General features: G+C 44.9%; 1 protein-coding gene across 1 annotated transcript in view; it reads left to right on the top strand.

The window, feature by feature from the left end:
• IGFBP7 (insulin like growth factor binding protein 7) overlaps nt 1–13,695 on the top strand; it is a 77,241-nt gene that overhangs the window by 55,780 nt on the left and 7,766 nt on the right. The window contains exon 2 of the mRNA XM_030880663.3: nt 10,620–10,729. Coding sequence (XP_030736523.1) covers nt 10,620–10,729 — 110 coding nt within the window. The remainder of the gene's footprint in view (nt 1–10,619; nt 10,730–13,695) is intronic.

The following is a 13,695-nucleotide window of genomic DNA, read 5'->3' as shown; positions in this document are numbered from 1 at the left end:
GGAGGGGGACGGAGGGGGCCGTGCCTCACACAGATCCCTTGTGTTTAATGCGGCTCCAGGCCCTCGCAAAGCCGAGCTGAACACGTCTTAGCAGGGAGGCGATCTGACTCTAAATGAGCAAAGGCAAAGGGTCCGGATCTAGTGGGTTCTTAAATGAGACCCACAGACTCCAGACGGACGCAGAGCCCCATCTCTGGCACTGTCATGAAGGGTAGGAATTCTGAGGGCAGGAGAGGGGCAGGGGCGGGGCTGGGGATGTGAACCAAGTGCTTTATTTTAGGAAAATGGAAAACAGCATAGAAGGAGAACTACTGAGACTCTGAGAGCAGGCAACTCAAAGCTTGTGACAAACGCGGGGAGGTCAGACATGGCCCACCGTACCCCCCATGGAGCTAGAGCGATAATAGTAACAATAAGAAGGTTATCGGGTATCTATACCCTTCACTCCAGCTCCTGGAACTTTCCTCTCTTCTCCTTAAATGCTTGCACCTCCCAGTGTCCTCGGCCTCTCCCTGAAAAGACTTGGGAGCAATGTTTCTCCCTATCGGTCCTCCTCTTCTCCTCTCTTACTTTCCACGTTGGTGTTGTCTTTGTCATCTGAGCATCTCCTGCTCTGAAGCCGTGTTTTAAGTGAGTGGTTCTACCTGGGGAGTTGAAAAAAAATAATTCCAGTGCCAGACCCCACACCCAGACCAATGCCCAGACCAACGCGAAACTCTGGGAGTGCAGCCCAGGCCTGCGTAGTAGTTAACCGCTCCCAGAGGAGCCCAGTGTGCAGCCAGGATTGGCAGCCACTGCAAGACAGCATCCTTCTTAGAGGCTGGTTCCCGGGTGGTTGGAGCTTGCCCTGTTGGCTGTGTGTCTGGTGCCTGTTATTCCTGCAGATGCCCCTCTGCAAGATCTCTTCCAACCTGCATAACCTTCCAGAGACTGAACAAATCTCCTCTTTTTGATAATTCCTAATCTAAAAGAGTGACCCGGTACTGCACTGCCCATCTCCACAGTCTGCTTCCAGAGTGGTCAGCCTGGCCTGAGGGATTTACTGGGCCTCCTACAATGTAAATCTCTTCCTTGGATGAAGTGGAATTGAGGACTTATCTAGTTCTCAGTGGAGCTGAAGAACTTTAGTCTTCTACTTAAGACCCCAGGTGGGAAGCTCCCTGGAGTCCGGGCTGTCTAGTGGACAGGGAACTGCAGAAGTGGCCCCACAGTAGCATCCTCCCAGGTCCTCCTGGGAGCTCAGGCCTCAGCCTGCTTCAGCTTTCCAAAATATTCTAGGTACTAGGCTTAGCAAGTCCAACGCTCCTGAAGTTGAAGGCCACTTGGCAGTCCCTCATATCCTTCCCCCTAGGGGCAGGGTTCAAGAGCATCTCTTTCTTTGGACTACATCCCTTGTTAGTCAGCTCGGGGCCTATGGACAGAGACTAAGCTTTGAGGGTGGGTGAGCCTCCAGGTTCGGGAGGAGTTCCCCTTACAGCTCACAGCTCGTCTCAGGAAACAGTTCTGATGCCTGACGATGCCAGGCACTTGTGGGTGTGTAGGGAAGGCAAGGACTCAAAGACGAAGTGTCCTGGGGGAACTTGCACTCTGGGTTTCTAGGAAGCTCAGAATCAGGTGGCCATAAGTGCCCTCCTGTGGAAACTTCCCCACCCAGTTCTGTGCTTGCAGAATAGGAAAAAGTGACTCTAAATTTTCACGTGTTGGAATTAAGGTGAGTCACAGTCCAGATAGGACAGGCCCATGAAATGTGGGGGAAAAAAGCATTTCCAAGGCTCCATTAGCATGAACAAGATACACCCACATAACTAGGGAGTTTCCCTTCATAAAGGTACCCTGTGTGAAGTCAGTTCTTCCATGTGCTCAAACCACATAAAAATGTAGCCCGCTAACTTAACATGTGTGGATGTCAGTCATGCCGGTGTTGTGATGGTAGTTTAGCTATTCCAGCTCCGTGGGAGCTTTGCCGGATACATGAGCTCATCCCTTGGCAATGTTGCTGACACAGCCCCAGGTTAGCTCAGCCACCACACGGCCACCAGAGTGATCTCTCCACCTTACACATCTGAACTTGGCTTTAAATCCCTCATGGATTTATTTTACCTAGTGCAGCGTGGCTGCAAGGATGACCCCAGGCCACATGTGCCAGAATCACCTGTGGGTGGGAACCTCAGCCTGGAGTCAGACCCTTGGTTATTATTCTATCATTTTGTGCTGGGTCCATACTTGTTAGGGGAAAAGAATAAGAAGACATCATGAAATAAGAAATTGGTTTGCAAGCAACAAATTACAAGAAACAGCAACTTTCTTTTTATGTTCCATGGTCCGTTCAAACTTATGATACTTCTGAGACATTGCAAGAGTCACAATCCTAGAAAGACATCTGAATACTATGATATCTACTACAGAAAAAAAAAAGATTAATACACTCTAGGAAGATTTTCAGCATCAAAGATTGGAGCCAAAATGGGGTGTCTCATTAACCCAGAGATAACTAGCTGTCAGCCCAGAAATGTAATTCACAGGATCTGTGTATGCCGTTACCAGGGTTGCATCATACTGGACAGTCTACTTTCAGATGAACTGCCCCTGCACATAAGTGGCTGGTTGCTAAGCAGTGTCTTAGCTGTCTACTCCCCTGCTTTACCTGGGATGGGGTGGGGTGAGAATGCGCTGGGTGTCAGCAGCGAGCTGCTGGAATTCCCTCCAGAGAAGCTGTCCCTGGGAAAGCGAGCCAAAGCTGTCTTCCTTCCATACCCAGGAACCCACCCAGCCTGCCAGGGCTAAAGTGTAAACTTGACCGTGTTTACCTTGGTACCACTGGTCCCCCAGTCTGTTTCCTTTCTCTCTGTGGGGTTCGGCACCTCCTCATTGCCCAAATCCGCAAATCTAAGCCCAAACTAATCCTTTCCCCCTTCTCCAATCCAAGGCCTTCCTCAGACAGACACCCTGGCTTTTCTGTCCATGGTGTCGCAGCCTCCTCTTACCCAGCCCACAACTTTTGACTCATTCCCTCATCCCCACATCCAGTCAGTTCCCAGGTACTGTTGGTTCTTCCTGAATAATCTCTCAAATCTGCCTCTTTCCTTTCTGTTCCCATTGCTACCACCTTGATTTAGGCTTCTAATCCCCACCCTGTCCCAGTCCTGCTGCAAAGGCCTCCAAAGTCATCTCCTGAAATGCCACTTGAATCACATCTCTCCAACATTCAGAGACGCAGTGGACCACAAAGTGTCCCCCCCTCCTCTTTCCGCTGTGCTCCACACCCGAATCTCAGCTATGCTCTCCCCAAGCGGACTGGGGTGCTTGCTGTTCCACCAGCCAGCTGTTGTTTTCCTGCCTCCACACCTCTGCTCAGGCAGGTCTCTGAAGTTGAAAACCTTCCTTGAGAGAAAGTTTACTTCTGAACTTCAGGGCCTGCTCAGATACCAGCTCCTTTCGCCAGCCACCCCAGCTCCAAACGATGTGTCATCTCCATTCTCTGAAGAAGCAATTTGTATTAGCTCCAGTCATAAGGATTTACTTTGAAATAAAAGCAGTAACTAATACTTACTGAGTGTTTACCCCATGCCAGGTACTGTGCTAATTGCTGTATCTTGTTTGATCTTTCTGAAAATCTAATGACTTAGGTATTATCCCATTTCACAGATGAATAAACTGAGAAACGTTAAATAACTTGTTCAGTGTCACATAACTCAGAAGTGGTAGAGCAGTCTATTACCTTCCTAGCATTTTAATCTGTCTATATCTGTTCAACCTCCCCATCCCACCTCAATAGATTGTATCCGAAAAAGAGGAAGCATTTCTTACATACATTTCCCCCCAGCAGTGTTTGGGAGAACCCCATCATTATAAACTTTTGGGCCTTCACTCACACTAAAATGTAAATGACCAACAGGAGCAACCATAACGAGATGACTTTGCCTTAAACAAAAGCTCTGAAGTTAAATCTGGCCTATGGTGCTTAAGATTTAGTCCTTTCTTCTCCTGCCCTTACTGTCCTCAACTGATACCCATGAGACTGTGTGCCAGATTCTCATACCTAGGGTCAGCTGCTGTATCACTGCACCTCTAGAAGTTCCCGAAATGACTTGCCTTGGCAGATGGCTCTGCCCTTTAATTAGCCATACAGTTCCTGCTTCCCCTGATTTAATATCAGGAAGTTTCCACATCTTTCATCCCCTTCCCCCTCTTGGCCATAGTGCCTTCCTACTATTCTTTTCCCATTTTGTACTTTTGTTTGGTGCTTTTCCCTTCAACGTGTTATCGGAATCCAATCTGGGGATTTTTGCCAAGTTGTCTGAACTCTTTATCTCCATATGTGGTGTCTCACTTCGTTCTTAAACCCTCCTTTTTTGGTATGAATGCACATACTCTGTGAGCTATTTTAGGACCCAGCATCATTAAGAGACAAGATGAGTGTGGTTTGCAAATTACCATAACTTGGAGAAGTCTTTATACTCGACTCTCTTAGCCATGTTAATAAGTACTTAGTGAGAGCTATAATGTGAATAATATAAACCAGCCTATTGCAGAAACCCTGTTTTTGATGTATGGTTGATGGATGATCGTTTCCCCACAGCAGATCTACCCTTCTCATTGGAACTTTCTTAGCTAATATATATTTAAATTATTTTACATCCCAGATTGTATACAAATTGGTTGTTGAGTGGGCAGTAGCCAAGAAACCTTGTTTATGGCAAGAGGAAGTCAAGTGGAAGATTAAAGAAAGTCGCAGTGAATAATCTTCCAGTTGATAAATAAGAAGTGACTATAGCACCACTTTGGTTAGGTACCTTGGCAAATGTGTACACTGGTATATTTTCAAGATCGTGGCTATCTTCTTAGTTCCGTATGACTAGTCATGTTATGTTCTGAATTTACTGCTGCCCTTTTTCCACTACATAGAATCTGGTCTGTCCCTCCTCCCAATGAACACGAAGTACATCTGATTCCAGAGTTTCTGGCTCAGTTATGACCCTATCAGGACACTGGCATCTTCAATTAGCCCTGCTAAGGAAAGCACTAGAGAATAATGACGCACTAAGCTGTGTGGCACTAACTCTGAACTCAACAAGATTTCAGAGAAGAAATAAGTGCAAACTGGAGCTGTAAAAAAAAAAAAAAAAAAAGTCAAAAAGGAGATGAAACTTCAGCCTTAGAGCTCCAAATAAAAGGGTAGGGCATAGATAATAGATGAGAGGAAGGAGGACATCCCAAGTAGGCAAGTGCATCAGCATAAGCAAAGGTTCTAGAAGTGGTAATAAGCATGTAATGAGAGAGTGAGCATGAAGGCTAGGAGCAGAGAATTTGGTAGAAATAAGAAAGAAGAGTGAATTTGTAGGGTAAACATGGGAGAGATCATGGGGAAAATGAAGGCAGCAATGAAAAAAAATGTGGTTGAATAGGATATCAACAAAATTGAACAAAAATTGACTGTTAAGGAGAATTTGACTTTTGACCATTTCCCAGGTTCAATCGAGTATTATATTTAGCTCCAAAACATGACCTCTCCTAACATCTTCTGTGCAGCTTTTCCAGATGAAAATATTGGCTAACTAGGTAACCACTGATACCTTTCTAATAAAGCTCTGTTTTTTCCATCACTGGGAGAATGAACTTTGTTATGAGTCATGTACAGTGCATTTAGGTAGATGAGGTGGTGCATTGGACTGATTTGTAGGGAATGAGAGCTCCCAGAACCAGGCAGGCAGTGGAGCCTCAAAACTTCATGGTTGTCAAAGATGCCATATGACTGTGCTCTAGGACACATTCATGATGGGTACATTCACTTCCAGCCCAAAAAGAAAATTCTTAGACCTGCCCTGGTTTCTTCTGTATAAATGGGTAAGTGACTTGTCCAAGGTCTCTTGGCTATAAGCAGTAGACAAGGATCCAGAGCCAAGTGTTCTCTTCCCAAAAGTGCTTTGGGTATTTTTGTTTGTTTGTTTTAATGGTAACATGGTGAGGGCATCTCAGGTCATGTCTGGGGAGTGTTTTGTGCTCTGTAAGAGACTAGGAAATTGTTCACATATTTCTTTTATATTATTCCCATGCTTTTTATAGGTAACAAATTTTAACTCTGTCCTCTCCTACAATTTTATGTAAGATCAGGTTGAATCAATTTCTTGTCAAGGTCAAAATTAATTCTATTTCAGGGTCTTTTTCTCATGACATTTGTGTGTTTTGTGAGAACTGCCCTTCTTTACCTCTTCAGAATCAAATAGAAATATTACAAATTTAAATCCATTGAAAATTCTTCTTTTTCTATATCTTTAGTGATTTTTCAGACCATAGCTAGTTTTAGGTTATAATAGAATAAGCAATCTGTGGTCTGTGGGTCATTTGTCTAGAATTTAATTAAGAGTGTCTGAGGGGGACGATGTAGATTCCATAGGAGAATCTGACTCCTTCCAGGTAGTTTTAGGGTGACACTGGTTCCTTAAATTTAATTTTAGTTTTCTTCCAAACTTAAAACTTTCTTCTTCCTTACACAGTTTCATTCAGGACCTGGTTCTCTTTATTTCACTTTCTCTTTCTTCTCCTTCTCCTTTACTTCCTCCCTCCCTCCCTTCTTTTTCTTCCTCTTTCTCTTCAAGGATTGATTAAAAGGAAGAGACCACCTAAGTTTACCAGGCAAAACTTATAAGGGAGCGGGCTTCCCTGGTGGCGCAGTGGTTGAGTCCGCCTGCCGATGCAGGGGACACGGGCTCGTGCGCCGGTCCTGGAAGATCCCACATGCCGCGGAGCGGCTGGGCCCGTGAGCCACGGCCACTGAGCCTGCGCGTCCGGAGCCTGTGCTCCGCAACGGGAGAGGCCACAGCAGTGAGAGGCCCGCGTACCGCAAAAAAAAAAAAAAAAAAAGGGGGGGGAGCAAGAAAACAAACTTAGAGATCTGAGAAAGATCGAATGAAATTGAATGAGAATTGAGTTGAGAAAGGTAAGAATGGAACATGGAGTAGCCTGGTTTGGGGGCATTCATGTGAAATAGAAAAATAGGGTGAGTTGGAGGTGGGGAAAGTCTTGGGATGGACTCTCCCCACATCAGCCACCAGGCATCGCTGTGACAGCTTGGTTGCTGCCTGGAGTTGTCCACAGTGGGGAAGGAGAGAAGAGAGGCAGTGGGCAGTTAATCTGTACAGGATGTCTGCTAGACAGATGTTTGTGCAGCCTGAAGTCCTTACTGGAACAAAGGCAAGGATAAATAAATAATTGAACCTATTCTGGTGTTTGTCCCTATACATTTAAATATTCTGTGACTTGTTTTAAGTGGAATCCAAACACTGTGCGTGATTTAGATGGCAATGTTGTTACCCTTGGCTTGGCCTCAAGGGCTGGTTTTGAGCTTTCTGCCCAAAAATGAGCTCAGAATGAACTAAAAAGTTATTTTATCCTTAAAAACAGAAATAATTCTGGGTCTGCTTTGGCCTTCTTGGAAAAAAGGCAATGTGGAAAGATTTAGAAATTATTTTGGTAAAGAGTCATTTTTTCAACTGCTCTCCTGAGGTAGAACAGAACCTTCAGGAATTGAATTGCATGGTACACATGCAATTTGAGGTAATTTTGGCAGTGAAATTGCTTGTCAGTGGAGTATGTGGGATGGTGGTTCTTCAGAGTGGGGACGGGGTGCAGTGCTGTTGGATCTGCCATCATATCAGCCCCACATATTTTCACCATCCTTCACTTCCATACAGAACGTGTCCACTTGGTGTCTCTGTGGGTCAACATTTGTTCAGGGACATCTGAAGTAGCAAGGGGTTTTGTAAATGTTGTGCAGCAAACTGGTCCTGATGGCCCTTCCCTTTGCCTCTCCACCCCATCAACTCAACAGGGGTCCGTGAGTAATACAGATTTTTGTGGTATGCAACTCTTGTTGAATTCTAGGCATTGCCTGGTAGCAGAATTGACAAAATTATTTATGTTCTTGGGATGGTCCAAATATTGACTCAGCCCATCCACCCAAGGTTTTATATGTATTTCAAGAGTTGGGAGAGAGAAAGAGGAACTCACAGCATGATTCGTCCTAATTTGAATGCCCTGGTGATGGCTCTCAGAGTATTCCTGGGTAGGTTCAGATGTTTTTAAAGAATTTTTGCTCCTCCTGAAATGTTCTGCTTCATGGAATAAGGAGAGAATTGCAGGGAGATAAAACAGATCTGTTCTCCATTCAGTGCTTCAGTTTTATTACATTTAATTCTAAATCATACCATGTTTGTTGGTACAAGGATAGACACATAGACCAATGGAACAGAATAGCGAATCCAGAAGAAGACTCACACATATATGACCAATGGATCTACCACAAAGGCACCACTTTCAGTAGGAAAAGGATGGTCTTTTCAACAAATGATGCCAAAACAATTGGCTATCCTTTGGGGAGAGAGTGATGAACTTTGACCTCTACTTCATAGCATACACAAAAATTAATTCAAGATGGACCACAAACCTAAATGTGAAAGGTAAAACCATAAAGCTTGTAGAAGAAAACAGGAGATCTTTAGGGCCATGGGCTACGCAAAATAAATTTAACAGGACACAAAAAGCACTAATCATAAAAGAAAATTTTGATATATCAGACTATATTAAAACTATGAATATCTTAGTTTTGGACTTCCCTGGTGGCCTAGTGGTTAGGATTCCAGGCTTTCACTGTGGTGGCCCAGGTTCAATCCCTGGTCAGGGAAGATCCTGAAAGCCACGCAGTGTGGCCAAAAATAAATAAGTAAAATAAAGAATATCTTCGTTTGGGATTTCCTTGGTGGTCCAGTGGTTAAGCATCCATCTTCCAATGCAAGGGACGCCAGCTCGATCCCTGGCTGGGGAATTAAGATCCCACATGCCGTGGGACAACTAAGCCCGCACGCTCTGGAGCCAGTGCACCACAACTAGAGAGAAGCCCATGTGCCGCAACTAAGACCTGGCACAGCTAAATAAATAAATATAAATAAATAAATAAAATTAAAAAAAAAAAGAATATCTTAGTTTTAAAATTAGGCTGTCAGAGGAATCCATAGCGTGTCTTCAAGATGTGTGACAGAAAATTAGGCTGGAGTTCTTCCACGTGCTCTCCAGAATCTGCCCCTGGCAACGATGGATAACTCTGCTCCCTGCTCTGCCTATAGAGAGATGGCTGTGAGTTGAAATAAATGGTTTGTCACAAGGCTGAGGCACTCAGATCTCACAGGAATCTTGCATTCCTCATGTGGTTTTGCTACGTGAGAGGCAGCTTTGTTCCCGAGCCCCTCCAATCTCTGAACACTGGTGTATTCTTCTCAGAACACTCCCTTGAGAACCCCCGAGCCTTGAGGTCATCCCACCAAGTCCGTGTGTGGGAAGGAGGACAGTCTCTTGGGGCCCTCAGAGGTGAGCCAGATCCGGTTCTGTGGTGTCCAAGCTCTTGGGGTCCCAGGGCCCTGGAGGAAGGCTGGGATGCAGTGAGGCCCAGCCCTGCCCTACCCTGCCCTTTGTGGGGCCTTGTGTTGGTGAGGACAGATGAGGAAACATCAGAGACCGAGCCAGCAACACACATAAACACAGCACCGCTGTGCTAACCACGTCCATGTTTGCCACAGAAAAGCCAAGACCCCTGGCCAAGATAGATGCTTCCTTTCAGACCTAGGGTTTAGCGGGAAGGAAACACGAAATATATTTAGAGCTTTCAAAACTTTGTTTGGCACATTCTTACAAAGGGGAAAAATAAAACTACCCTGAGGGATTTTTAAAAAATCAGCTTCTAATACTTTAGATGAGTGGGAAAAATCTTACATGCTGTTATTTCCTTTCTGTTTCAAGAAGTTAATCGTGGGCTGGAAATAGCCTGTTGCAAAAGGGGAGACTTCATGCCCTTTGAATGCTGCTTATGCCAGAAAACTTTCCAGGCCCCAAGGGGAGGTTGTCCCTTTCCCAGGACTGTGATGCAAGATGACCCTAAAGTTAGATATTTTATTCAGCTGGAAGACCCAAGGCAGTGGAGAGCTGAAATTCAGAGGGAATAATTAACTCATTCTTTGAAGAAATGGCGTCGAGCTTTGGGTTCAGGCCAGGTTCGGTTCTGGAAGTAATGTGCTGTCACCCCAGGCTCCTGGCTCTCCTTCCCTCTAATGTGGACTCTCTGAAGGCCCCTGGTGCCTGAAACCAGGCACTGCGAATTAGCAGTGGATGTGCTGAGTGTCCAGCACATTAACCAAGGAGTGGTTGTTTGTTGCCCCTTCCCCCCAGACAGAAATACTGGTATATAAAAAAGAGAAACATTCACTATTTTGGGAGTAAAGTTTCACTATATTAATTGGAAAGTCGCAGATAAGCAAAACAGCTGGTAAATTAAAACTCATTTAAGCATGATTCGTGGGAGAAGAAAATTTTGTAAGCAATGTGTTTTTCTTCCTAATTGTCTTTTGACTGTCAAGATGTATGCATCACCAGAGAATAGCTTAAACTCCCGCTGGTGGCTGGGGTAAGCTAGTCTGGTCTTTGAAATTGGCTTCAGGTAATCAACAGAGGGGATAGCCTCCTAAATATAATGAGGTATTTACTTCCTAGTAATACTTAACAGATTACTAGCACGCTGAGGGATGTTAAAGACTGCTTAAAACGATGGTTTGACTTTGTGCCCTCTCTTATAGGTCCCTCCATCGTGACGCCCCCCAAGGACATCTGGAATGTCACTGGTGCCCAGGTGTACTTGAGCTGTGAGGTCATCGGAATCCCAACCCCTGTCCTCATCTGGAACAAGGTCAGTGGCCCAGACTTCAGAAGATACCCTAGATTGACCGGCTCCTCTTATGCTGCACAGGGTAGTAATAGCCTAAAGTCCTCAGCCAGTCCAGTGCCTGCGGCTCCTTAAACTCAAGGCCTTCTGACAGTCTTCCAGACACCTGTCCTGGATCTATCAAACAATTTTACTGACCTCCAGAATAGTCCCTGCCCTGCTTTTGTTAGCAGTCCCTGAGCAGGGAGCCTTAGGAGCTGGAAGAACTATGATGCTAAACACCCATCCCACCCTCTGTGTGTGTGTGTGTGTGTGCGCATATGTGAGTGTGAGCGTATGTGTGTGTTGCAGTGTAACATTGTTACAAGTTAAGATTGTGAGCTCCTTGGGCGGATTGGCTGGGTTGTCTCTGAGCCAGGATTTCTCAGCGTCAGCACTGTTGACATTTTGATCCAGATGGTTCTTTGTTGTGGCAGCTGCCCTGTGCACAGTAAGTAGTTTTGCAGCGTCCCTGGCTTCTACCCACCTGATGCTAGTAGCAGGTGCGCGTGTGCGCACATACACACACCACTGTGACGGTTAAAAATGCCAGCAGACATTATCAGATGTTCCCTGGGGGAAAAGCCACCCTAGATTGAAAAACAATGCTCTCTCAGTTTTTCCTCCACATGAACATGGCATAGCATTCTTGTAAAGATTACATAAAGTAACCCAGCTACATCACTTGGCCCGTTGTCAGATACATAATTAGCACTCAGGAGATGTTAGCTCTTGTTCCTGAACATGTTTCCCTTTGAGGAGCGGTTATCTTGTATAGCTATCTTTATATTTGAAAGACAACATATTCTTAGTGTGTCTGTAGAAGGGAAGAGAAAACACTCGTTTGCCAGCTCAAGTAATACTTCACAGTCATACTGTACATTATTTTACATTATTGCCCTTATACCTTTTGACTTAAGTCTCACAACAGTCTGTGGGGTAAATATCATCGAACTCATGCTAACAAAAGGGAAATGTAGTTTCCGTTAAAAGGCATGACAAGAAGCCCCTTTTCAGCTGCTTCTCTTCTCCAGCAAGCTCTAAGGTGGATGATGGGCTCTCCTGATTATCTTGTTTCCTTGGTGTCTGACCAGGGGAGCAACTTCTAGAACTCCAGGAGGGATTTTGGCTCCCATTGTCAGAACTTTTTGTTTTGCAAGTTGTAGAAACTCACTTCACACTAGTTTAGGCAAAAGAGAAAAAAAAAAGAGGTGGGGGACGTTTCTAGCCTCAAGGGCAGCTGGATCCAGGTACACAGTTGGGTCAGAACCCTAACTCTTGACTCTTTGCTCTCAATGTACCCTTACATCATTTTTTCCTTCTACTTCAGAAAGATTCTTCCATGCTATAGGCCATAGTGTCACTGGCAGCTCCAAGGTCACATTATAATGTTTCAAGACCCCAGAGGAAAGAAAGCGCCTCCTCTCTCTGCTGCTTTGTAGAATTCCCACTGAAGGGCTCTGACCCAGGCTGGGTCACCTGCTAACCTCCGGATCCCCCATGTGGCCGTCTGGCAGGAGCGGTGTCAGGGGGACTCTGGAACCTCTCTGGGGCTGGGGGGTGGGCAGAGATGACACCAGCTGTGCTATTACTGCCCTTTACAGCCAGAACGTCTGTTAAAGGGAGGGATGAAATTTTACCTCCGTAAACTATATTTTTTAAAAGGGGAGGCAGGAGCAGTGAAAAGCAAAAATGCAGCCGGTGGATGTGTTCCTCCTGGCCTTCAGCAAAAGCTGCTTATGCTCCTCATTGCTTATTTGGAGGTTGCTGGTTTGATCCAGGGGGTGGAGAGGTGAGGAACAACTTTTCCAAAGGATATCCATAAAAAGCTCTGTGCAGTTCTCTAGGGATACACAATGAGAAGCCAGGGTGACCCAAGCGTCCCAGGGCATGTGACCTTCATGACCGATCTTGACAGAGAGTAATTTCTTCAGTCCTTGCTCTGCCTATCGCTCCAGCTAACGTACGCACATACCAGGGAATAAATTAACCTCAGGAATCTTTTCCTTTAAACTTTAGGATCCTATGGGGGCAGATTCCATGGACTTCCCTGAGGGCTTGTCAACTGGGGGAGTTCGGGGGGGGGGGTGGCGGTGGGAATGGATGGAATGGGAGTGGAGAGAGAAACAGAAAAAAAAACTGTCTACAGACTTGCCAAAACAAACAAAAACCCAACTGCCAGGCTCTGCTGATTTTCTTCCACCTTCATAATGTACTTTGCCACATGCATGACCTAAAGCAGTGTTTTTCAAACTGCAGACCATGACCCATCAGTGAGTCTTGAATTTAATGTAGGGATCACAACAAGAAATTTCTTAAAAAATAAAATATAAAATGTCTTAGGTAAAGGTACATTTAGTAAAGGTATTTCATAAAACTTTTCCTTTGTATATTCCAGATCGCAATGCAAAATATATTTCTTACTATGGAACATGTCAAAGCACTTGGAGAGTCACTGACCTAAAGAATTAAAACAGGCCATTTGTTTTCTGCCCCACTCTCCTTGTAACCAAACTGTTAAGAATGCAGATTTATATTTAAGATCACCTGTCAAAGCCAATTTAAGCGCAGAACTGCTTTTTGGATATAAATGAATCTTAGAATCCTGACTTAAACCAAGGTTCAAAGAAGGTAGCATGTCTTTCTTGCTCAAGGGTTCTTAGCAACAGCAGAACTGACAGGATAAGCCTTCTCTCCAAGACACTTCAGGCTACAGCGACAGTTCTATGGCAGCCTAGTGAGTGGTCTGTGCTATCCTGACCAGGACTTATCATGTGACCTTAACAAGTCCCATAGTTTTTTTCAGAAAACCCCTAGCCTATAAAGATTCCAAGGGAAATATTTTGAAATGGGGAAATGAACTGAAATAGCTGAATTTACCTTAACCCTGGTAAGTCAGAGGGATGCTTACAAGGAACGTGAAACACCAGAATTCCTTCCAAACATTTAGA

The sequence above is a fragment of the Globicephala melas genome, chromosome 5, assembly GCF_963455315.2.
Source record: "Globicephala melas chromosome 5, mGloMel1.2, whole genome shotgun sequence".
In the NCBI taxonomy this organism is placed as follows: Eukaryota; Metazoa; Chordata; class Mammalia; order Artiodactyla; family Delphinidae; genus Globicephala; species Globicephala melas.
Note: the sequence above shows the minus strand (reverse complement) of the source record. Positions and strands in the feature narration are given on the sequence as shown.